At 36.0% G+C, this 26,926-nt stretch overlaps 1 protein-coding gene across 1 annotated transcript in view; it reads right to left on the bottom strand.

Moving 5' to 3' along the window:
* Nucleotides 1-26,926, bottom strand: part of SCEL (sciellin) — a 153,015-nt gene that overhangs the window by 125,589 nt on the left and 500 nt on the right. The window contains exons 2-6 of the mRNA XM_044669362.1: nt 24,646-24,763; nt 20,100-20,159; nt 7,450-7,518; nt 1,138-1,206; nt 450-488 (exon numbers count right to left, since the gene is read on the bottom strand). Coding sequence (XP_044525297.1) covers nt 450-488; nt 1,138-1,206; nt 7,450-7,518; nt 20,100-20,159; nt 24,646-24,763 — 355 coding nt within the window. The remainder of the gene's footprint in view (nt 1-449; nt 489-1,137; nt 1,207-7,449; nt 7,519-20,099; nt 20,160-24,645; nt 24,764-26,926) is intronic.

Genomic DNA, 26,926 nt, shown 5'->3' on the forward strand with positions numbered 1-26,926 from the left:
GGACCTCAGAGAACATCAAGTCTAACCTTTCATCTTGTAGTTGAAGAAATTAAAGTTTCAAGGAGATTGTTAACTTGCTCAAGGACATGCAGAGAGTTAAGTAGATTTGAGTGGTAAGAGAGAAGGATAAGAGAAAAAGGAGAAAAGTAGAAATTAGGGAGGAGAGTTAAAGGAGAAGAGAGAGGAGGGGAAGAGAAGAAAGAAGAGAGAAGAAGAGTAGAGAGGGAGAGAAGGAAAGAGTGGAGGAGAAAAAGAGGGGGAGAGAGAAAACAACCAGGAAGAAAGAAAACCCAGATTTCATTCCTGAAAATGTTTGTTTAAATGTATATTAAAAATGATACTGTGAGTCTGAAGTTAATGTAGAAGAGGCTAAGTAGTACCTTGAATATACATACAAAGAAACAAAGATATTTTTCTCTCAAATCTAGTTTCAGTAGAAATGTACATACGGTTTTGTTGCTTCTGATGCTCTGAAAGGGGACATGTCTCTGATGGGAGAAAAATATTAAAATTTGAGAAATAAACGAATGGCAACAAAATATAATTAATACCATCTGTATTATGATCATTCATATTTTTATCATACAATGTAATAACAGGTTAAAAATTGTTTGAGTAGAGGAATGAGGAAAGTATAGGTATTCAGATAAATACCGAGACATGGCCTCCCTTTCTTGGATGTATCTTGTGAGAATCTCCAAAGAAGATTTTTTTTTCCTCCCCCCTAAAAAAGCTGCTTCTGTTTTTACCAAATGTCTTTATTTGCTGTGCAGCTGTGTTCAATCATTTTCCTTGGTGATGAGAATGTAAAATCTGCATTTACATGATTTTTTGTCATACTCTTGTTGCCAGAATCTTTTCTAAAGTAATAGACATGTGGTAAATGTAATGAGCTCCAGAGCTGGGCTCATGTGATTTCCTGAGACCCCCACAAAGTTTTCCTTTTTCTCTAGGCATGGACCAGAAATAGAGGTCATCAGTTCCTCAGCCATCATTTATCTTTTTACAACCAGAAACATGAATTATAAAAGATATTATGGAATATGTCTAGTGAGAATAGAGCTTTGCAAATTGATGGGCAAGTCTGAGAAGTGTCATGTAGTTGAACCTTTTCCCAAAGTTAGTAAATACTTGTACCTATTAGTTAGTCGGTTATCCAAGGTATTGGCCTTATGAGCTTTAGCAGCATCATTTCTTTCTGAAATCCTTTATAAAGAAACATAAGACAAAAGTCTTGATAAGCATTCAGTTTTTCAGTGCTCCTTTCAAATTATCTTTTAATCTAGAATAATTTAAAAACATAATACTTCCCCAAGGAGAATAATTTTTAAAAAATGTATCCTCTGCCCCTTTCTCTTTATGACTCCTCATCCAAAATCAGTTACAAAACTTGTCAATTTTATCTCTGATGATTCCCTCACCTCCCTCTCCTTTCTGCTTTCACAGTTATGGACTGAGCTCAGATCTCTATTATCTCTAGACCTGTTTAATAACTTGGGACTCTGCTCTTTAGGAACTGGGCTAAGCTGTGAACCCAATCTCTTTCCTCTCCCCAGAGTGGTGCAAAGGGGGAACCCTTAGTTAGTTGGTTAGTTAGTAACTTGCCCTTTCAGAATTCTCTCTCATCATTCCCCTTCATGCACTCTATGGTCCAGCCAAGCTAAATTCATTATTGTTGAATGAATGCACAAATGCCCCCCTCCTCCTCCTCTCTTCACCTGTTGAAATCCTTATATTTTCTAAGACTCAATTCACTTTTATTATCATGTCTCATCCTGGAAACAGCACAGAAGCATAAGTGTCTTGAAAATCACATTTCACCATTGAATAAAGTTCTGGTATAAAGATGGTAGTGGTAGGAAGAATGGGTAGAAAAGTAGCTTCATGAGAGTAATGATGGGACTCTTCTAAAGATGCCATTGTTCTCCTCTCATGAAAGAGATCACATACCTACCCAATATATCCTGCATATTGTATGAATATATATTTCAGTAATAGACAATTCTAAACCCAAACTCTACCCAGAACCAAAACAGTATTAAAAAGCTCTAGACCCAGAAAAAAAATTATTTAAAGTCAGTCTATAATTTCTGAACCAGTATCTGGTAGACCGTAATCTGTAACGTCACCAACAAAAAGTGGCTCCCTCTTCCACTCCCAAAGTAAGGTCTTTTTGTCCTTGAAGAAGATACCCAGTTGCTATATAATAACTTTTAATGTACTTAATTAACTTGAGGACGTAGGAAAGAAACAAATGTTCCGAAGACCATGCTAAAACACAAAGAAATGTGACAGAACAAAGGACATTTCTAATATATTCCTATCATAAGAAAATAAGAGGATGATGATATCTATGTATTCTGGAGTTTGAAAAAACAAAACAAAACAGAAACCTGAACAATATGGGGAGGTGTGTCTTTTTTCTCCCTCAAGCATTCTATCTTTTCCCCCCTTTTTGGAGGGTCTAGATCTGGAAGGAACTTCAGAGAACCATTTAGTCTAACAGATTTTTATCTTTATTTTTTATTTATTTTATTTCTTATTTATTTATTTTATTTCTTTATTATTTTATTCTTTATCTGTTTCAAAGAGGTTAAATATCTTGCCTAAGGTCATATAAGTAGTTAAGTATTGGAAGTAAGATTTTAATGAGAGGAAAAGGAAAGAGAGAAGGGGATTCCTTCCCTTTCTTCCTTCTTCCTTCCTCTCCCTTAGGGAGGAAAAATTGCAAAGTTCAGAGCACACCTGTTCTGATTTTCCAAATTCAGAGTTTCAGGTTGACTCAGCAGGGCTCATTCTCTTTGAGCTTATCATGGAAAGGACTGTCTAGAATGATAATAACAATAGACATTTATTTAGTGATTTGGAGTTTGCAAACCACTTCAACACACTCTTTAATTTAAACTTCAAAGTAATGCTGTGAGGAAGGGATCATAGGTATTCATTTCCTTATTTTAAAAATTGAGATACCCTGGAAGTCATCAATAAGCAAGGCTCAGCACTTCTATCTACCAGTTCCAATATTTTCCAGGCACATAATTTATCTAGGGCTGGTAACCTGAATTCCTAGCTCCCTACTCGTCTTATATTTTAAACTCTTATGGGCCATTTTTTTCTTCAGCTTAAAGTGCATCATCCTGAGCAAAGAAAACAGAAGCAAAAAAAAAAAAAGCTGAGTAGTTCTCCCTTCTTTTTGTCATCTGTTATCTTTGTCCCATGCTCCCCTACCCCAGAATATAGTCTTGCTCTTTCCTTGAAACTGTCCAATATATTTTAAAAGCCACAATAGTCTTTTTTGTTGGTCTTATAATCCTGAAGCAGCTTTTCCTCATTCTGACACTATTCTTATAGGACAATGACTTATTCCTCTTCCATTACCTGATCTTGTTTCACTTTTTATACATATCTTCTTTACATATTTTTTATTTTCATTTTTAATTTTTTACTAATTGCATATAATAACAAATTTCTATACAAGTTTTCCTAAATTAAATGATAGAACTTATGTCCTTTCCTCCCTTCCCTTCCCTATCCTAGTGCTGGCAGATGATTTGATCTGGGTTAAACATATATTATCATGCAAAACATTTCCATATTGTTCATATATACATAACTTTTTAAAGATTTAAGTTAATCTATGAGTTCTTGAACAACCATATGCAACTTTTTAGATAACTGTGTCTCATCATAATTAGTTTATTCATATCTTCAGAATTTCATCCTGAATTTATTTATTAGTTGTATGACCCTACGTTAGTCATTTAACTTCTGTTTGTCTCAGTGTCTTCATCTATAAAATAGGAATAAAGACAAAACCAACTTTACAGGGTTGTTGTGAGAATCAAATGAGTTAATAATTGCAAAGCATTTCACATAATGCTGATATATAATAATTTCTATATAAACATTAGTTTTTGTTATTATTAAGAACTTTTCATCTCTCAAGTGCTTAAGATTAATAGGGCGAAGAATCAGTTTTTCTTGGAATTTGAACTGAAATAATGTTGAACAGGAGTTACAAGGAACAATCATCCTAAGTAACCTGTATATGTGCTCTTGCCTTTTCTCTGTCCCAAGACTCCCAAATGAGGTCAAATAAGAAAAAGAACTGCTTGTGCTTCCTCTGCAGAACACGAGGGGTCTCCATACCCTGTGTTACAGTTCCTGAACTTCAAATCTGTGTGGCCCTAACATGTATTGCTCTTTATTCCTATTTTATTTACCTGCAGTAAATATAGTGAGAAAACATCCTAAGGGGAGCCAGAAACCCTAGGTTTTAAGCCTGAGTGTAACCTTTCCCAGTAGCGTAAGCATAGGTTCCAGTTTTTCCTATGAATTGCTGGGGTTGAAGTAGGTGATGCCTGGTGAAGCTCTAAATTGATGATTCTCAGATTCCATTTTGTTGAAATGGTAGAAAAATCTCACTCCTAAAAATTTTCAGAACAACAAATTAAAAGGCTCAAATGCTTAGATGGGAGCAATAGAATGGTGTGATAGTTCAAGAATGAGCCTCTTTAGGAAAGAATGGACCGCCTGGGTTCACCTCCTCCCTTTAACTTAACCTTTCAATACCTGGATCAACTCTCCACAACCATAAATAGATGAATAATTGCTAATCTGCTTTGGTGGAGAAGGTTTACTCACTGGGAGTTCTTTATGCCAATGAAAATACATTTTCCTGCCTCACTCCCCACTCTCCTTCCTCTACCCACCCCAGCCAAAAAAACAACAACTATGTAAACTAGAGAGTCAGCAATACCTAGGGTATCATAAGTGAAAACATAGGGTCAATCACCAGCCTGACTTCTGTTTTTCACTAGATCTAGGTCCTTTTTTGTGTCAAAGCTAGAAGGAGTTGTGTGTGGTAGAATTTTGTTGATTTTTCCCCCCTCCAGGACACAATCACTTTTTAATTCTTCTCTCTAATCCTTTCACAGTTAGTTCCAAACCTATTTTAATTTTATTTAGTCATATTTTGTCACCTCTGGTTTAACTAGGAGGGCTGATAGAAAATAAAGGCAAATAGAATGTAATAATGGAAAAAGCACTAGTCTGTGAGCCAAGAGGGATGGGTTCTAGTCCCAACTCTGCCATTTATTTGCTGACTGATCCTGGACAAATCACAATGCCTAGCATATAGAAAGCATTTAAATTTGGGTGAAGGGAATTGAAATTAATTGACCTGTCTGAATCTCAAAGTCCTCATTTATGAGAATAAGTGAGTTGCTCTACTCTCTCCTAAATCAGAACTACTATAAGAAACTTTCTTTGGGAGAAGGTATTCTAATTCTTTTTCTACTGTCATTTCAATTATATTTTGTCTTCCATATGTTTAATCACACCAGATATTACTGGCAAAAGTGAGATGACTAACAGACAACTAAAGTGTTCCTCTAGTATCTACTCTTGCAATGTTAGTTGAGTATATGGAAACCACCAGCATATTGGGTGAAACTTTTTGTGTCAGACTTTTGGGAGAACTTGGAAAAGAATCTTACAGAAAGGACTGACACAGATAAACTACAATTCACACCCCTGGAGGGAATTCCAAATTAATAAGATCACATATTCACCCGAATGTTTGAGTTATTTTGAATGAGCAACTGAAGCAGCGTTGACAGTGACAGCAGCACGTATTGTCCTCTTTTAGTTTAGACTGACTTCAAAATATAGAAACACAGTAGCAGTAGCCACCTCTATGGCCACTGTTATAATTTTCCCAGAAAATGTAGTAATCTGGCCCCAGAATCCAATGGACACCTCAGAAATAGACGAGACCTGATTAAAATCTGATGAGTGCCAATTCGGTCTGTAATAAGTAGCAGGGTCTAACAAGACAAAACTTGGTAGAAGAAAGTTATCGGTCTAGATGGTTACATTTTGATAACTAATAAACAATGACTTTATCTCTACATTTCAATTAAATATAAATTTTCCTGATTATGAAAAAGCACCATCCAAAATATATTTATATCCTAAATTTATTTTTAAAATCATGATTTGTGCAACTTTTGTTCCACCTTTATTTCTTCTTGCTCCAAGTTCTTTAAAAAAGAATACTATCTTAATGCCTTAACTCCATGACAATTTCATGGTCAAATGAGTTGGTACAGTTTTTTAAAATAAGCATCTCCTACCCTTCCTACAGATTAAAATTGGTCTTTTGTATCATTAAATGTAGTATCTCTATAAAATAAATAGGTAGAAACTGTAGTTTGTCCCACAAACAAAATGGAAACAGCAAAGTTACTAGAAAAGATATAAGCATATCTTTCCATATAGGTGGAGAGAAGTAAGAGCAGATAAAAGAAAAGATAGAGAAAGAGATAGAGGGATTTCTCAAATATATAATTTATCTGTTATAACTGAGCTGATTACTTTTTATTCTTTGTAGTTTTCTCTAGTTATACTCAGGTTACTTTTCCTCCCTCCACATTTTATATGAGTTTTTTGTTAGCATGAAAGAAGATGTAACATTCAGTCTCATGGATAAATCATGAACTTTTCCAAGCAGAGTGTGAGATGTTCAGTGTATCTCAACTATTGAAGATAAAGTTTTAGGAAGAAATAAGATTAATAAGCATAAAAATAGCTTATGAACAATTCATAAATTTCATCATCACCAGCATCACTATTTATATAGCCCTTTAAGGCTTGCAATCAATCAATCAATAAAACACTTATTAAGCAACTCTTTTGTGCCAGGCACTGTGTTAAGGCTTAGGAATACCAAAAAGAAGCAAAAGATAGTCCCTGCCCTGAGAAAGCTTAGATTCTAATGAGACAATATGGAAATAAATGCAAAGCAAACTACATGCAAGATAAATATGAATTATTAATAGGACTAGAATTAAAAGAGTTGAAGGCTTTTTGTCAAAAGTAGGACTTTTGTTAGGACTTAACGAAAGTCAAGGAGGTGAGCAGTCTGAACAGAAGAGGGGGGCACATTCCAGGCATGAGGGACAGAGAGAATTCTGAGATCTGAAAGATGGACTGTCTGTTGTTTGTAGAATAGCCAGGAAGCCAGTGTCTTTGGACTGAAGAGTATGTGGAAGGAAGTAACATGTCAGAAAAGTGAAAATATAGGAGGGGATTACGCTTTGAAGGACTCTGAATGCCAAACAAAGAATTTTAAAATATATTTGCTCCTAAAGGTAAAGTCTCTGGAATTTATTAAGTAGGAGAGTATGACATGATCTGACCTGTAATACACTCAAATAATTTGCACTTTTTCTTCACATCTCACTTGATCATCACCAAATAGATAAGCACTACTTTATCCTCATTTTACAGATTAGGAAGCCGAGATTGAGAGAGCACTTAAGTGATTTCCCGGGTTCCCACAGCTAGAAAGGGTCTGAAGCAAATTTTAAATTCAGGTCTTCCTGACTTGAAGTCCAGAACTAGATGTATTTTAAACACATTTTACATAGTTACAAAGCAACTTACCTGTCTAAGGTGTCATCAGATCTGTATCGAGTAATTTTGACTTTCTGCTCATTCTTTTCATTTTTGCTCCTACTACCAAAAAAGGACATCAAAAAATTAATAAAACAACAAAAAATGATTGAAAAACTATCATACATTTGGAGAGAAAACAGGTATATTAAGGTAGATAAAAGATACACATCTTATCATAAATTAGATTTAGGAAAAACACTATAGGAAACACAGGCCTACCTAGATGTTAACAAATATCCATTAAGTTGCAAACCACTTTGTATTCATCCTTTTCATTGTCATATGTTGATCTCAAGGATATTCCATTTTTTTTCACTAATTTTAGCATTTGGCACTAGTTGTCTTCTTGTTTCCTATTCTTCATGAACCCATTTGGGATTTTCTTGGCAAAGATAATGGATGGGTTGACCATTTCCTTTGTCAACTCATTTTATAGAGGAGGAAACTGAGGCAACAGGGTGAAGTGACTTGGCTAGTGTAGTGTCTAGGCCAGAAAGTGTCTAAAGCCAGATTTGAACTCACAAAGATAGGTCTTCCTGACTTCAGACCTGGCATTCTATCCACTGTGCCATCTAGCTGCCCGCATTTAGCTTTTAGTCTTTGTCTTCAGTTCTTCTCATGCCATCATCCTTCCTTCCTCAGTAATTGTAATATCTATCTATCTATCTATCTATCTATCTATATCTATATCTATTTCTATATCTATATCTATATCTATTTACATGTTGGCAATTCTCCTAACACTTACACTCCAAGGACTTCCATTTCAAAACCCATTTCCACTAACCATCAACAAATAATCATGACAATAATAGCTTATGTTTATGATATGCTTAAAGGTTTGAAAAGTGTTTTGCACAGATTATCTCATTTGATCATCACAATAACCCTATGAAATAGGTATATTATTAATATATTTTATAGATGAAGAAACTGAGGCTCAGAGAGGTTGACTTGACTGACAAAGCTCAGGAAGTGACTGTGTAGGGATTTGAATCCAGATGCTCTGATTTGGAATTTGAGAGTAGGAAGGGACCTAGATATTAAAGGAATCCCCACTATAAAATATTTCACAAATGTTCCTGCATCTTTTGCTGGTTGGGATCCACTTCTCAAGTCAGTTCATTGTACTTTTGAACTTCTCTAACCATGAAGTATTTTTTCCTGCCTTTAAATCTGATTTCTTTTCTTCAAAATTCTACCCATTGGACATGATTGGGGATATAGACTCGAAACGACCACACCAATCCAACTATCAAAGATTTGGAAATAGGTCTTGATCAATGATACATGTTAAAACCAGTAGAAATGCATATTGGCCATGGGAGGTGGGGAGGTCGGGGGGATAAGGGGAAAGTAAGAGCATAAATCATGTAACCATGTTAACTTTTCTAAAAAATAAATATTAATAAATGGGAAAAAAATTCTACCCATTGGAGCAGCTAGGTGGCTCAGTGGAAAGAGAACCTAGGCCTAGAGACAAGAGATTCTGGGTTTGAACTTGACTTTAGACACTTCTTAACTGTGTGGCTCTTGGCAAGTCACTCAACCCAATTGCCTAGCTGTTATCACATTTTTGCCTTGGAATCAATGTTTAGTATTGATACTAAGACAGAAGGTAAGAGTTTAAAAAAAAAAAAAAAGAAATTTGTACCCATTGCTCCTAGATCTACCCTCTACAACCAAACAAAATAAATTTAACCCCTCTTTCAAATTCTTTAAGACAGCTATCATATCATATCCCAATCTTCTCCAAGCTAAATATGACCAGACCCTTCAATCAAACTTCTTATAACTTGGATTCAAGACCTTTTAATAGTTTGGTTGCTCTTTTCCGGAGAATCTCCAACTTATCAAAATTCAGATTCAATATTCTACACATTATGCCATCTTATAATCATTTAGAACTGTTCCATCTTTGGAAGACTAATCCAGGGGTGTATTGGTAAATATTTTATAACCAGTTCTCAAAAAGAATTTACTTTTAGATTTAGTCTATATTGTTAATATTTTATCCATCATTTTCTTAATTATAACTAATCCATAAAAAAGTAAATCAAGCTTAAGTGATAACTTTTGCTAATTTCTGAGCTGGAAAAGTTCATTGATTTTTGAAAATCAGTTCTAGCTGTCTCTAGCACACCTCTGGGTTGACTCCCTCCTGAATAGCATCTCCTATTCTTCTATCTCTCCCATTTCCTAATTTAAAGTCTATTTCAAATTTTTTTCACTTTCCTCAAAAGTATTCCCATCTGTACTTCCACCAGTCCAGTATCACTCAATAACCTCTTCTCCTTCTACTTTACCTAAACCATCATAGATCATAAAATCTAAAACAAGAAGGAGATGTTGAAAGAAACCAAATCCCAACTCCTTATTTTACAGATAAGGAAACTGAGCTTCAGAGAAATTAAGTTATTGGCCTGTCTTTACAATTAAAAATTTGTAGAAGAAGGTTTCAATTCCTATTCTTCTAACTCCAAATCCAGGGCTTTTCCTACTATATCCTGCCATTTCCCTAGATATGAGTATTTTTAACTTCATTCTTAATGCCTCAAAACTTCTCTATTTTTATATCCTTTTCTCCTCTCATATAAAAAGGATATCACTACTCTTTCCCAAAGCTAATCTCTCTACATGTGTCTTGATTCTAATCCCTTTTGAGGCATCAGTCCATCAATCATTCCTCTTTTTTTTCTAGCATCCTCATATTCTCCCTTTCTTCTTGCTTCTCCCCATCCATATAAAATTATACTCATCATCCACATAAAGAAAAAAAATTGACTTTCTTTCTACTTGTTATTATCACTTCAAGTTACCGTTCCATTTCTTTCCACCCCTTTATTGCTCAACTTTCAGAAATATTTGAAGATGGAATATATGTACTGGTACTTCCTAATCATCTGCTTATTTACCAGCATGTGTGTGTGTGTGTGTGTGTGTGTGTGTGTGTGTGTGTGTGTGTGTGTGTGTGTGTTTTGTCCTTCCTTTTGGAAGAGGACAGATGACTTTAAAGGGTAATTCTTGACTTGTGTGTGAATTGGATTTGCCTCAGTTACCAACCTCTTGTAACCAGGCTTCAGTCCCTGCCATTCTAATGATATTATTTTCTTAAAGGTTGTTAATTTCTTCCTTCTCACTAAATTGATTAGGCTTTTTAGTTTTCATCTTTTTTGCATATTTTTGTAGTATCTGACACTTAAATATATCTCCTAAATACTTTCTTTCCTTGGTTTCTACTTCACTGTAGTCTCCCAAATGTCCTACTTCTCTTACCATTCCTTCCTTTCCTTCATTGGTCCATCTTCCTCCTGCAACTCCCTTAGAAGGAGGGAAATAATGAAAAAAAAATGTGAAGGAAAGTGGCCTAGCAGTACCAGATATTAAACTATACTATAAAGCAGTGGTCATCAAAACAATATGGTACTGGCCAAGAGACAGAAGGGAGGATCAGTGGAATAGACTTGGGGTAAGTGGCATCAACAAGACAGTGTATGATAAACCCAAAGAGCCCAACTTTTGGGACAAAAATCCACTATTTGACAAAAACTGCTGGGAAAATTGGGAAATAATATGGGAGAGATTAAGTTTAGATCAATATCTCACACCCTACACCAAGATAAATTCAGAATGGGTGAATGACCTGTATATAAAGAGGGAAACTATAAATAAATTAAGTGAACACAGAATAGTATACTTGTCAGATCTCTGGGAAAGGAAAGATTTTAAAACCAAGCAAGAGTTAGAGAAAATTACAAAATGTAAAATAAATTATTTTGATTATACTAAATTAAAAAGCTTTTGTACAGACAAAAACAATGCGACCAAAATCAGAAGGGAAGCAACAAATTGGGAAAAAATCTTTATAACAAAAAACTCTGACAGGGGTCTAATTACTCAAATATACAAGGAGTTAAATCAATTGTATAAAAAATCAAGCCATTCCCCAATTAATAAATGGGCAAGGGAACAAATAGGTAATTTTCAGATAAAGAAATCAAAACTATTAATAAGCACATGAGAAAGTGTTCTAAATCTCTAATAATTAGAGAAATGCAAATCAAAACAACTCTGAGGTATCACCTCACACCTAGCAGATTAGCTAAAATGATAATAGGGGAGAGTAATGAATGTTGGAGGGGATATGACAAAATTGGGACATTAATGCATTGCTGGTAGAGTTGTGAACTGATCCAACCATTCGGGCTGGCAATTTGGAACTATGCTCAAAGGGCTATAAAAGAATGCCTGTCCTTTGATCCAGCCATACCATTGTTGGGTTTGTACCCCAAAGAGATCATAGATAAACAGACTTGTACAAAAATATTTATAGCCATGCTTTTTGTGGTGGCAAAAAACTGGAAAACAAGGGTATGCCCTTTAATTGGGGAATGGCTGTACAAACTGTGGTATATGCTGGTGATAGAATACTATTATGCTCAAAGGAATAATAAACTGGAGGAATTCCATGTGAACTGGAAAGACCTCCAGGAATTGATGCAGAGTGAAAGGAGCAGAGCCAGAAGAACATTGTACACAGAGACCAATACACTGTGGTAAAATTGAATGTAATGGACTTCTGTACTAGCAGCAATGCAATGATTCATAATAATTCTGAGGGACTTATAGAAAAGAACGCTACCCACATTCAGAGGGAGAACTACAGAAGAGGAAACATAGAAGAAAAGCAACTGCTTGAACACATGGGTTGAGGCGGACATGATTGGGAATGTAGACTCGAAACTACCACACCAATGCAACTATCAATAATTTGGAAATAAGTCTTGATAGATGACACAAGTTAAAACCACTGGAAATGCGCATCAGCTATGGGGGAGGGGGGTGGTGAGGGGGGTAAAGAACATGAATCATGTAAGCATGATAACTTTTCTAAAAAATAAAAAATATTAAAAAAAAAAGGAGCTCCCCTAAAGCTCTGTCCTTGGCCTTCTTATCTTCTCACTTTATGTTCTCTTTCTTGGCAATCTGATCCACTCCCATGGCTTCAACCACTTATCTCTCTGAAGACACCTCTAAAACCTGCATCTCCTGCCCTTTTGTCTCTGCTGAGTCATAGACTCATATTTCTAGCTTTTTGCTGAGTACTTAAGCCAGAATGTTCCATAATCACCTCAAATGCAACACATCCAAAGCATAACTTATCTTCTTTTTTCCTCCACGCCTGTTCCTCCTCTTAACTTCCCTATTCCTGACAGTAACATCATTATTCTCACAGCTACCTAGGTTTGAAAGTTTTCAGTGACCTTTGATTTTTCCTTCTTACTAATCCCTCATTCAGTCCCTGAGTTCTGTCAGTCTTATCTCTTCAATATCTCTTTCATCTATCCCTTCCTTTCTAAGAGCAATAATTCACATCCAAATAGTACTTTAAAAAAAAAACAAAAACCCTGTACTTTCCATCTTAGAATAGATACTATGTATTAGTTCCAAGGTAAAAGAGCGGTAAGGGCTAGGCAAGGGGATTAAGTGACTTGGACAGGGTCACACAGCTAGGATATGTCTGTGGCCAAATTCAAGAAATTTTAAAAGAGAGGTTGTAACGAATGTCATAAAATAAATGGATAAACAAAAAAGATTCGATGGTCACAAAGGATTACTGGTAGTCAGCTCACATTGCAAAGGTATCCTTACAATGTCAAGAAGAAGTTAGGAAGATGCCCAGAATTTTGTGCTAGCCTCTTCCGTTGAACTTTTGAGAGGACAGGAACAACAGTAGAATAGGGTAGGAAGACAAAGATAGATTTCTGTCTGCATTGCTGGAGGGAATACCCACATCAGTGAGATAACAAATCCATTTGATTATTTGAGAATAGGAAAAAATGACAGCCAACCTTATTATTTCTGCTAATAGAAGAATTCTCTCTGTACCCAATTATTCAAACCACAATGTGACATGTGCACATTGAGAATAAGAATATGCAAATCATATAGCATAATATGTAAATTGAACAACAGCAAATACATACTGTTGTCAATGTTGTTGATTACTGGGTAATAAAAAGCTTTCTCCCTAGTAATCAACTATCTTGTACAGGCACATTTAGCTACATCACAATTCAGTGCTGTTGGCAAAATAACTGCTTCTTTATACCGTATTTGGTATCCCTGAAAAGTCTAAATGGCAATAATAAGTGGCCGAGTATTAATCCATTGTTTTTAACTAGTGATTCTTAGTGAGTAGTTGGAAAGAGGCATGGTGGGTATAAATAGGCTAAAACATTTTACCATCAACTCTGTGCAAGAGAAATGGCATAAAAGATATCATCCAAGCTGTGTATGATCAGAAAAGAGATGGATGGGTCAGTCCTCTAGTGAGAATGACAGACAATAAATAGATACTCCAAGGATGATCTACCAGGTGGTAAAAGTACTAAAAGTCAGTCCTCTACCACATTGGAAACATGGATCCTCTGTGGAGAATTTAAAGGACATGACAGAAAAAAAACATACTTTTATTCATTTAAGAAACATTAAGAAGCAAAGAGAACCTGCTAGTTGCAAATCTGAAAGGCAAGTTAATGGAAAGCTGACCTTGAAGCCAGGAGGAACCAAATTCAATTCCTGTCTCTGACACAGATTGGATTTTTGACTCTGAGCAGGTGATTTAAACTCTCTAAGACTACAAGTTGCAGAAAAGGTGCTGACTTGCCTTGGTAGAAGGGGTTACATCACATGGGAGTTCCCTATACAAATGAGAACATGGATCTAATTCTTCTCACTATTCTTTTGCCAAGCCACTGTGCTATGTGCTGAGGGCACAAAGACAAAAACAAGCCATTCCCTGCCCTTAGGGAGCTTACATTCTCATAGAAGGCTGGGAATGCATGGAGGCGTTGCCCTTTGTACTTGTAGAGGGTGCACCCACACAAATGAGATCATAGATCCATCCAATAAAGCGATAATTAAGAGTAACAGAAAAGAAAGCCATATAGGAAATTATTTCAGAATTGTAATCAGCTTGTTTTTTTTTTTTTTTAATTTTAAACCCTTAACTTCTGTGTATTGACTTATAGGTGGAAGAGTGGTAAGGGTAGGCAATGGGGGTCAAGTGACCTGCCCAGGGTCACACAGCTGGGAAGTGTCTGAGGCCGGATTTGAACCTAGGACCTCCCGTCTCTAGGCCTGGCTCTCAATCCACTGAGCTACCCAGCTGCCCCAATCAGCTTGTTTTTCAAATTACCTTTTGAAGAAACTAAAAAATATTAGCTCAAACTGAGGTAGCCAAACAAGATCTTCTAAACATAAATGAATAGCTTTAATTAATGTTGTGGGTTATGTGCCACCTGTTGTGGGGTGCAGAGGTGAACCCCTGAGGTATGGGAAGGATATCTTTTGCAAGAATACAAGACTCCGAAATTTAGCTTAAAAATAAAGAGAGATTTATTAGTGGTGTTGAATTTTTGACCAGCAAGACAACATGAGTGGAACAATCTGGAGGGTTGCTCCCAGAATCCATCAATTCTGGGGATTATATACTTTTTACAACAGTGGGGACATGATGCTGTGTCATGGTGTGGGTGTGATTCTAAAGTGGTAAACACTCAGGCATTCAGTGGGGGGTTTAGTCATCTGACCAGGGTCTGCCTGAAGACCCTCATAGTTTAGGGAACAGATGGCTGCCTGAGATACAGCTGGATGGTATCAAGGTGTATCCTGGAAATGCATCTCTATCTCTATCTCAATCTAAAGGACAATCCAAAGATGATAATAATCTCAGGGTCTTATAGAAGTTATCAGATGTTCTTGGATTAGAAGAACAGAAGGAAGCAAGGGAATTTCCCTGCTTGCAGTTTGCCAGGGTTTGGGAGGATATGATGCCCATGTCACACCTATCTAAGAGTTTTAAAATAATTGAGAATTAAATTGTGAACAGCAAAAATATGTAACTTTTCATTACAAATGGTCACTCTAATCACTGCATGGACCTACTGTTGGAAAGACTGTAAAAATAATTCTGGCACTAGGAATTCTTTTGTGGGTATGAGCAAGCATATAGACAAAGAAGGCACTAGGCTTTTGGAGAATATTGTGTTCAGCCCAGTTTAAGGACATTAAAATGCTGAGGAATAAAAATTTAGAGCAGCCCTTTTTGTGGTGGCAAAGAATTGGAAACTAAGGGGATATCTATCAATTGGGGAATGGCTGAACAAATTGTGGCATAAATATATGCAACAGAATACTACTATGATATAAGAAATGATAAACAAGATGATTCCAGAAAAAGCTGAAAAGACCTACTTGAACTGATGAAGAGCAAGATAAGTAGAACTGAGAGAACAATGTACACAGTAACAGCTACATTGTATGATGATCAACTGTGAAAGACTTGGCTATACCCAGCAATACACTGATCTGGGGCAATTCTAAAGTGCTTATGACAAAGAATGCAATCCACCTCCATAGCAGGAACTCTTGGAGTCAGATGCAGATCAAAGCATACTATATTCCATATTTTTTTAATTTGTGGTTTTATTTTGGAGTTTTAATTTTATAGTATTCTCTTACAACAATGACCAATATGGAAATACGTTTTGCATGAAAATACATGTATAATCCAGATCAAATTACTTACCTTGGGGGTGGGGGGAGGGAGAAAGGGAGACAATTCAGATCTTATAATTTCAGGTAAATATGTAGATAATTGTTATTGTATGTAATTGGGAAAATGAAATATCTTTGAATTAAAAATAAAATAAAATGCTGAAGAATAACTGGTTAGGCAATTAGTGGTGACATGGGGAAAGTGTAGGACTTGGAGTCGGGAAGACTTCAGTTTGAATCTAGCTTCAAATGTTTAATAGCTGTGTGACTGCACAAATCACTTACTTTGTTTCCTTTCTCGGTTTCAGTTTCCTTTTCTAAAAAATGGGAATAATAATAGCATCTGCCTTCTAAGGTTATTGTGAAGATCAAATGAGTTAACATATGTAAGCACTCTGAAAACCTTAAAGCAGTCTATAAATGCTAGCTGTTGTCATTGCTGCTATTGTTCCTGTTGCTATATACAGAGGAGGGCAAGAAGGATGGTGAAGGGCCTTGAATTAGTGATATATAAGGATTAATAAAAGGAAATGGATGTGTTTAGTCTAGGGAAAAGAGTCAGGATGGGCATAATGGCTAAGCTGAAATATCTGAAATCACATAGAGGTGGAATTAGACTCGTTCTGTTTAGCTACCAAAGCCAGAGCCAAGAACAAAGTGAGTGGAAATTGCTATGAAGACAATTTAGACTTAATTTTGGAAAAAGCTTCTTAACAATCAGGTCCGTCCAAAAGTCAAATGCTTTGTCTTGGAAGAATGATACATATCTCCTCCTTGGAGGTCTTCAGATAAAACATAACTCTGCTGGTTTTGGCAGCACATATACAAAAAGAAGACTGACCACTTGTCTCTATATCATGTTAGGGATTCTCACAAGCTGAACTAGATTTTCTTTGAGATTTCTTACAGCTCACCAATTCTATGCTACTGTGAGAGAAATTTTCATTTTTAAAAAATCTCATACAAAAGGTTGTATAAAAAAAGCCAAACAGAAAAAGAAGAGCATGGAATATTATATCATGGAGAACTGAATAAATCCGGGAAACAAGGATTAAATGGGCATGGGAGAGAAGGCAAGAGAGAGAGGAATAAAAGTGTTAACATTAGAGTATCTCAATCTTATATGATGTTTTATAAATGATTTGGAAGAGGAAGTCCACAATAAATACTTCATCTTTGAGGATGTGGTTGAATTATTTTGGATAGAGAAATGTCAAGTTAAAACTAAGCTGCTAGAAAATCTCTAAAGCCTGCTTGAGTGGGAAGAAAAGTGACAATTGAGATTTCATGTGGGTGAGTGTGAAGTGATCTCAACTGTTTAGAGCATTACAGCTTCTGGGCTGTTAGGTACCACTCAGGAATCTAGGTTAGACCAGATGGCCACTGAAGGCCCTTCTTATTCTCAACTTCTGTGATTTTGTGGGAAAGGTTTTGACCTAGGAATCATTATAAACTATTCACAGGAGACCCAAAATGACTGGGGAACAAAATGCAGAGAAACTATGACAATATGTCAGGGATCTATGATTTTATGGACCTGAAATGAACTATCATACTAGCCTGCAAACTGCTCTCCCTGTCCCCCTCCCAATCCATGACTTTATAGCTGGTTTCACAAATTTCTTTGGTCAGCTGCTGCTAAGGAGTTCTCCAATAGGATCAAGGCTGTTCCTGAAGAACAACTACCCAATCCTTGCCAGGTCCATCCTTATAGTCTTTCTAGCTTGGTAGTTGTTCTTTTCCAGAGTTTATACACTACTGGCATAGTTCTTATCATCAGTTCTTAGAGCTCATCCTTCTTGACCTCTCTGTTGCATTTGATACTCATAATGTCATAAAGTCTGTGAATATGGTGGAAATTGAATTGTTTTCAAATCCTAGAAGAGTAGAACTGAGATAGTCATTGATGTTTGAAGAGGTGGTTTGGGGACAAATATAAAAGAAATGTCAGGGTAGTACCATAAGAAGGGTGACCCAAGGAAAAACAAAAATCATTTCAAATGAAATAAAAAGTTGGGGGTTAGCAAGCTTCCCAGGTTGTGTTTAAAGTACCTCTTTAACCTTTTAGACTAATATCCTGAAAGGAAAACATCTACTCCTACTCAACATATCTTTTTGGCACTGTCAGAGAAAGAATAATGGTCTAGTTGCTGTCAGAGCCTGCTCAGGATTCAGCTACAGCAGGTTAAACAGGAAGAGAAAGGAAGAAGGTATGATCATCCACCTTAGGGTATGTGTGGGAAAGCTTTGTCTCCGGTAGCTGGGGTTCCATAGATGGCTTCTGCCTGATCTGAACCCTTTCAATCTGACTGGTTTCCCTAGAATTAGAAGCTGTGTATTTCTGGGTCATTTGTCTTGTACTTGCCCTTTACAGCTGTTGGGATCAGGTGGTCCTCTTCCCTACTGCATCTATATGCAGACTGTCCCAACAGTTTTCTGTCCAGCTTTCCAGGCTAGAGTTTCCTTATGTCTGTCTCTCTCTATCTTTTTGACTCTCTCCCTCTCTCTGTAATAAGGAACCTGTTTAGCCTCCTCCCAGGTCCCCCCATTTTTTCTATACCATGCTTTAGAACTTCAGCTACCTCATTTTCCTAAGTGCAGAGAATCTGACATTTTCATGGGGTCCCTTCCAGAACTGGTCCCATCCACTGAGGCTTCTGATGATGATAGAAAATTTCTCTAATGAAATAAACTTTATTATTATTATTATCATCTTCCAATGGATATGTTCTGATGATTATATTCTTCTTATATACTTTGAGAGTTTCAAAAAAAACCGAATCTGAATTCCAAATCTGACATTTGTCCCTATGTAACACTTACTAGCTCTTGGCCAGATCCCTAGACTTCTCTAAAACAGTTGCTTCATCTAAAAAAATAATATTTTCACTTCCCATTTTACAGAATTATCATCAGGAAAACTTCATAAGCCTGGAAGAATTTTGAAAATAAAGCTTATTATTTATTTAATATAGAAACCATTTCTACAAACAGGATTGAAGTCTTGTTAGCACTGAAGTTACTGTGTTCCTTCTGATTCTATCTATCATTTATCATTTTCGAGACACATTTATTTGCTTTGAAATTCCATATAATTTTTTTAATGCTTATTCTCTGTCTTAGAATTGATGCTAAGTAATCAGCCCCAAAATATGGAAGGGAAACCTATAACTTACAACAGTCTCAAGAGAAAAGGTTTCAGAGGGCAAAAAATCCTAAGATTTTCAAGTATATATCATGGTTTTAAAACCAAAAGTGACTTTAAAGGCCATCTAGTTCACAACTTCCTTAATTTATAGATAAAGAAATTGAAACTAACAAAGGTTAAATGACTTCCCCAAGATCATACCGGTAGGAAGTGGTAAAGCTGGAAACTGAAACCAGGTTCTCAGACACTAAATCCAAAAATGGTTCTTTTCATATTCTCCAGGTCCTTTCTTTGAGGCTAAAGGATCTCTCCATAGAAGAGATAAAAAATGAGAATAACTCCATAGTTAATTTTTTTTTTTACTTTTTAGAACCATACTTCTAAAAGTTTTCATTTACTTCCACCAAGTAATCCATCCCAAACTAGTGGTAAGTAATACATCATGTTACTCAATGGAATGAGAGCCAGGCCTAGAGACAGGAGCTCCTGGGCTCAAATCTGGCCTCAGACACTTCCTGGTTATATTACCCTGGGCAAGTCACTTAAAACCAATTGCTCAGTCCTTATCACTCTTCTGCCTTGGAAGCAATGCACAGTATTGATTATATGATAGGAGGTAAGGATTTTAAAAAAAAAAAAAAACATCATATTATTTACTCATTATTACCCATACTTTTTTTTTCAGTGTTCTGGGTAATTATATTGGAAAGAATATTACAGGAACTCTCTTCCTCTTTCCAAACTCATAATTGTGCTGCAGGACTCTCCTAAAGCCTCATGTACTCAAAGAGTTAAGGAAGTCCTTATATTTGCAAGAGATAATCAGTGGTTAGATGAACAATTCTAGGCAAGTCAACACCTTTTCCTTGGTTTCCCATTATTCAAAATTTCTACTAAAACATTCATATACTTTGAATGAGATACACACCTGTCTAAAGCCTCATGGGAAGCATGTCGATTGAGCACCACTCTGCCATAGTTTTCGTCTCTGCAGATTAAAAAAAAAAATAGTTCATAGGAATAGTTACTACAGCATTTGGTAAATACAAAACAAAGGAGAGGGGGAAGAAAGATCTCACAATTCTCTGGCAAAGATTCCTTCATTTCACTGCAGGCAAAAGAAAACAAGCATCTATTTATTTTAACCAGTCACCACTTGACTGCTCATGAGGACATGAAAATAGTCTGTCAGTACAAAAGGCAATTTTTCTAATGTGCCCTATGATAATTCCATGAAGTTCAACAACTGCATCAATTTTTCATTGGGTGGTGGGAACATGGGACCACGTACTTTTCTATGTATTTCTTAAAGCAGAAAGGCAGATGCATGAGCCTATCCCAACCCAGATTGGCAGTTAAATTTGTATGAGGATTATTAGTATGTGCTTGTTTGGAAAAACTGGCAGATTTCACTTCAGATAATCAGACATTTCATTTTGAAATTATAGAATAAGTTCATAGATCTAGATTTGGAAAGGACCTCAAAGGCTTCCAATTAAATCCCTTTAATTTGCAGATGAAGAAACTGAGACCCAGAGAAGATATATAATGTGCCTGACATTCTTTCCCACAGTTAAAAAAAAAGGCTTAGGAAAAATAAACAATGCATGTAGTAGGGAAAACTAATTTCAAAAGAGAAAGTCTGTTTTAGGATCTCAAATTATAGTTTCTCTAGTTACAATGGACCCTCATGTTTGATGTCCAAAAGGCATATCTGCTTTGCTTTGTACAATAATTTTAAAAGGGAACTCGGAAACTTGGGCAATTTTAGGAAATGTCAAAACATGTAGCACAGTCCATGGACGGGAGCCAAGGCAGGAAATTCATATGAAGAGCTGCATCATATCAACCCAACCTGAAATACCACATTTTTCCCCCTAGCTTTGCTCCATTAAAGTTCCTCAGTGCTGTACAACTTCATATAATGAATGTAGCAAAAAGAATTGTGTTTTCCATTTTTAAAAAACTCTTAGTGGTAGGACTGAAATAATATGAGTAGCTTCCCTGGAGATCTTGGACCTTTGTCTCCTTGGAATCTTCCCTATTAATGATTTATTCATCTTTCCTGCCATGCCTTGAGGTTGAAAGGGAATGGCAGAAAGAAGGGAAGGCTCTCACCTTTAGAAGAAGAATCCCAACAAGCTGACCAGAAGCTAGTCAACTGGAATAAAAGAAAGGGATTGCCAGAACCAATCTTCCCCTTGACCTGAAGTGGCCCACATCTGTCTGCGGTTGTACTTTGTTAAGGAAATATGGCGGGAAGAAAATAAACCATTCATTCTCTCCTGTGTTGCCTTGGAATAAAGTTCCTCATTATCATTGGGATATGGGTGGAGATTTATATATATATATATATATATGTATACATATATATATATAGTATAATATAAATTCTACTGTCAGAACATTTAAAAGGTCATATTGGGTCAGATCAATGGTCTATATAACCTCATAATTTGTTTTTATAGTACCATTCTGAGCTATGTTCAGTTGGGTGTCATTATTCCACCTTCCTGCTTCCCCTATGACAACAATCTTAAAAGGATAGAAGTATTCCATAAATACCACTAACTTCCTTTAATCAATAAGAAAGGTCTTATGATGTAGTGCAAGGAGAGCTGGATTTAAAGTCAAGGACCGCAGTTGAGATCCTGGCTCTGTCACTTATAGTTTGGGTAAGTTATTGAATTTCTAAGCCTTAACTCTTCATCTGTAAAATGATGGATAAGACTAGATAACTTCTAAAGCCCCTTCCTAAAATTTAATGATAAATAGGAAGGTATAATTGTATTGATAAATACCGAGCAATGTATGTGGCATATAAAATAAACTTTGAAACAGAATGAGAATATTTAGCAATATCCCATAGGGGAAAAGAATGATGCCACAACAAGAAGGGATGTATCCCCCCAAATATGTAAAACTGGAAATCCTCATATCACTCATGGAAAGATTGAAGAGAAAGGAGAAGCTTGGCTTCATTTTGATAGGCTGTAAACAATATGAGGGAAAATAAGTAATTGAGGATAATAAAGTTGTGGCATTGAATGACTAGAAAAGGGATCCAATGAGGGATCTCATCATAAAGGGAAGAAAGGAAATGGGTTCTGTTTTGTACTTGTTGAGCTAAGATGCCTACAAGGAATCAAATTCAACATATCCAATAGCCAGAGGTAAGGAATTGGAGCTCAGGAGAAAGATGATAAAGATAGGAAAAGAGATGAGGTAATGATCTACAAGATGATAGTTAAACCCATGGAGGTTAATTATGTCACTAAATAAAAGCAAGAAGAGAGCCCAAAACAGAGGTTATAGATTTGAGTTATGAACAAGTCAAGGAACATGAAAAGGGATAGTCGAAGATAGGGAGGAGAACCAAGAAAAAGGAATCTCATGACAACTCAGAAAGGAGAGAATATGTATGTAGGAAGAAAGGGTAATAGACAACATAAAATGTTGCAGAGAGGTCAAAAAGAATGACAATTGGAAAAAAAGCTATTGGAATCATCAATTAAGAGACCATGAGAAACCTTAAAGAGATCAGTTTTAGGTGAATGAAGAGTCAAGGAAAACAAAGAGATTAAAAACCTGAGAGATTAGAAACTGGATGTATCCTACTTAACTGGAAATAGGAAAACCAGGAAGAAAGGCAGTTTTGTTTTGTTTCTAGGGAAAAAAAGTGTAATCTTGATCCATCCATGCCTGTTCATTCTATGTTACACATTCTTTCTCAATGCAAAAAGAAGAGTGTTGGGTGAGGGGGGAGTTTTCTCACTAACTACTACCTTGGGAGAAAGTGCTGCCTATCTCTCATGGGCATCTGAATCAGCCTCATGATAATGAGGATCTGTAGTGTACAGGAGTTGAGAATACTTGGGAAAGGGAAATGGAAGGCAATAATCATTTATATTGTATCTGCTATGTACTAAGTGCTGTTTATAAATACTATTTCATTTGATCCTTACAACAACCCTGGAGGCAGTTGCTATTATTATCCCTATCTTACAGTTAAAGAAACTGAGGCAAATAGAGGTTTAAGAGACTTTTTCAGGATAACACTGTAGGAAGTATCTAAGATCAACTTTCAGCTGTCTTCCTGACTAGGCTCAGCATTCGATCCTCTGTGTCAACCACCCATTTAGGTTGCCTGACTTGATTACTCACTTATTTGGTAGGAAGGGCATACAATTTTACCTGTGTAGTTCCTCTGTGGATACCTGGGTCAGGTTAGCCCTAAGTGGCTCACTTCTGGGGCATATCCAAGAAAGATCTGGAATAGTAGAGCCCATTATAATGAGTCGAATTTCCTGGCAGTTCCCTGAAGGTATAAGGACTCTTCATCCTACCAACACACCTGTAGCAGGTATGGTTACAGATTCTCCCATCATTTCTTGATTTCTTTCACATGTCAAAGATTGAGAGTTCAAAAAAGGATAGAGTCCTGAGGTCTTCCCAGTTTCTAGATGATGCTACAGTTATTCTGGGGCAGAGTGCACAATAGCAATGTTCTCTTTAGATCAGTTCAAATTGAATATGTAACAGTATTAGGTAAATTGTTATTATTCTAATTAATTAAATGCAAAACCCTTAGATTAAGGCTTAGATTGACGACATAGTTCATTTGTTACAGATCAGGTCAAGTCATAATTTAGTTCCTACTATGTGCCAAGCACTTCTTAATTTAAATAATAAGCTACTTGTTTGAAATCTGAAAAATCATGATTTTTTAAATTTCATTTTAGTGAGGAATACATAAATTCTTTGGTAGACAACAATAGAACCTTACTATTTCTGATTAATGATTCACATACAGCTATGGACTCTTCACCTTCAAAAGTATTTGCTTTGAAAATAGGATTCACTTGATGTGCCTGAATATATATGTGTATATATATACATATATATATATATATACACACACACACACATACATAGAGACAGACATATATATCAAAACTATACCAAAAGAATGACAAAGAAATTGATCATTTTTCTAGACACACAATCAGTGCAGTTCATGAAAAGAACAATGGAATTGCAATTAGATGATGAATTCGTAAACTGACTTACTCCTTGTGTGACCTTGGATAAGTTTCTTAATATATGTATGTTTTAAATCTGTTAAATGTAGGTTTCTTCTTGTTGTTCAGTCATTTCAATTCTTTGTGATCCCATTTGGGGTTTTCATGCCAAAGATACTAGACTGGTTTGCAATTTCCATGTACAGCTCATTTTATAGACGAGAAACGAAAGCAAATAGGGTTAAATGACTTGACTAGAATCACATAGCTAGTAAGCGTCTCAGGTCAGATTCAAACTCAGGAAGATGAATCTTACTAACTGACTTTGTGTCCTTTATTCTATTACACCATGTAGATACCCTTAAAATGTAGGTATTGGACTAGGTAATCTGTAAGGCAGGAAACTCTCTGATTCTTCCCTTACCCCCACCCTTCCCATTTCATCTCCCTTACTTTTCTTCTTCAGGACGTTTCTTTATCCAGCTGCTATCTTGTAAGAAAGTCCTTCGCTTGTTCACTTCATGAAAACCTTGTTGCCTCAGTGCAGTCCCCAGAGGAGTACTCTTCACATCTAGTCATTGAAACATAAAAATTTGTTTTACAAGACAATAGATTAAAATGGAGTTCTTAAAACGCGGAAAAATTTTCAGTGATGCATTAGATTACCCAGGACTAAATATCCAGACTGGCAAGCTCAAGAATGTTCCAACCTTAAGACATGCTGACAGGAAAGAACAAATCCCACACCTCCATCATCAAAGATAACACAGCAGTATTGCATAGATACCAATTAAAACTATAGATGAAGATCACCAGGCATCATCCTAATGTTGGGAATACAGCGAATGAACCTGGAACAAACACCAAACTGCCTTCCTCCCCCCAAAATGGAGAAGTGACTTTTAAAAGTCTGCAAAAGGAATTATAAAATTTTGATTTAGAAGAGATCTAACAATGATGTAGGTTATTTCCTCTATTTTGTAAATCAGGAAACTTATATTAAGATATAAGGATCGCCATATAACTATTAGTAGCAGAACTGAGACTAGGAGCTAGGAGTGGTCTGGTAATTGTTTATCAACTGAATCTCAAAAAAAAAAAATGGATACATGATACACTTTAAAAAGTAATCTGGATTATTAACATTTTTTCCAGCACTTTCTTAGTTTACTTAGCAACCCACAAAACAATAAGCTTTGATTTGTAGTGTTTGCTGATTTCAGAGGTGTAAATGATCACACTTTTAAATTTAACAATGGGTCCTCACAAGCCAGTCTGAGCTAGTTCCAACACACCTCTGGCTCCTATACCATCTACTTCTCTAAGAATCAAGAGGCAGCTAGGTGGATAGAGTGCTAGACCTGGAATCGGGAAGACAGGGGCTCAAATTTGATCTCGGACACTAGTTGTATAAGCCTTGGAAAGTCACTTAAGCTCTGCTTGCCTCAGTATCCTCAATTGTAAAATGAGGGTTTTGAAAAAAAAAAATACCATTTACCTTTTAGGGTTGTTGTGAGGATCAAGTGAGATAATAATTATAAGGTACTTGGCACAATGTTTCTCTCCCTTCTCATTCACAGCTTCCACGGGCATTTCCTTAGTAGGAAAGTTCTTACTTCTTGAGGACACCGTTTCATTTTTGTTTTTGTTTTTTTTTTTAATTTAAACATTTATTAATAATCATTTTTAACATGGTTACATGATTCATGCTCCTACTTTCCCCTTTACCCCCCGCATTCCCCCCACCCATTTTGTTTTTGTAACTCCAGTGAGCAAGCCAGCGTCTGGCACATTGTAGGAATTTTTTAAATGCTTTTGAATTTACTTTAACTGAATAATTAAGGTACAATAATGTACATGTCTTTTTCTCTCATTACATTTTCCTGCTTCATCTATTAAGTAAAAGTTATTACCTGGAAGGAAGTATCTATAGATTTATTTTTTAAAATATATTATAATAATGAGCATTTGTATAGTACTTTAAGGTTTGTAAAATGATCTCATTTTTTCCCTAATGACGACTCTGTAAAATAAGTGTTATTATCCTTATTTTGCAGGTGAGGAAAATGAGATCTTACCATATAGCACCTAAGTTTCTGAGGCAGAATTTGAACTCAGGTCTTTCTGATTCTAAGACCAGCACTTTATCCACTGTATTTCTTGATTTTAGAATTTTTTTTAAAAATACCTGAAATCGTCAGTCTCCATAGTAGCCAGAGTTCACATTAATTTAGATATTTTCTTTTTTGATACCTACTATAATGTGGGAGGATGGGGATAGCTAGATGGCTCAGTGGATAGAGAACCAAGGCTGACCCTATGTGACCCTGGGCAAGTCCCTTAACACCATTGCCTAGTCCTTATCACTCTTCTGCCTTGGAACCAATGCTTTGTATTGATTTTTAAGTCAGAAAGTAAGGTCTCTTCTTTGCCCTCATAATTCTCTACCTGGTTTTGGAATGTGATTGATCTCTTTGAAGGCAAAGATCACATTCCAAAACAAGGAAGACAAGAAGGAGAGGCAGTATGGTATAATGTATATATGTTTGAAAAAATGTAAATATAACTCAAAAGTAGGAGCGTTATTACTTCTACTGTGCTGTTTTTTGTTTGTTTATTTCTGGTTAAAATTAGATTATCCTTGGGTATGATTTCTACATAACTTCTATAACTGGAATGATAGCTTCATTATATTCTCTACTCTTTTCAGACTTCATCTAGAGCAGTGGTTCCC

Source organism: Gracilinanus agilis, chromosome 3 (assembly GCF_016433145.1).
Source record: "Gracilinanus agilis isolate LMUSP501 chromosome 3, AgileGrace, whole genome shotgun sequence".
Classification (NCBI taxonomy): Eukaryota; Metazoa; Chordata; class Mammalia; order Didelphimorphia; family Didelphidae; genus Gracilinanus; species Gracilinanus agilis.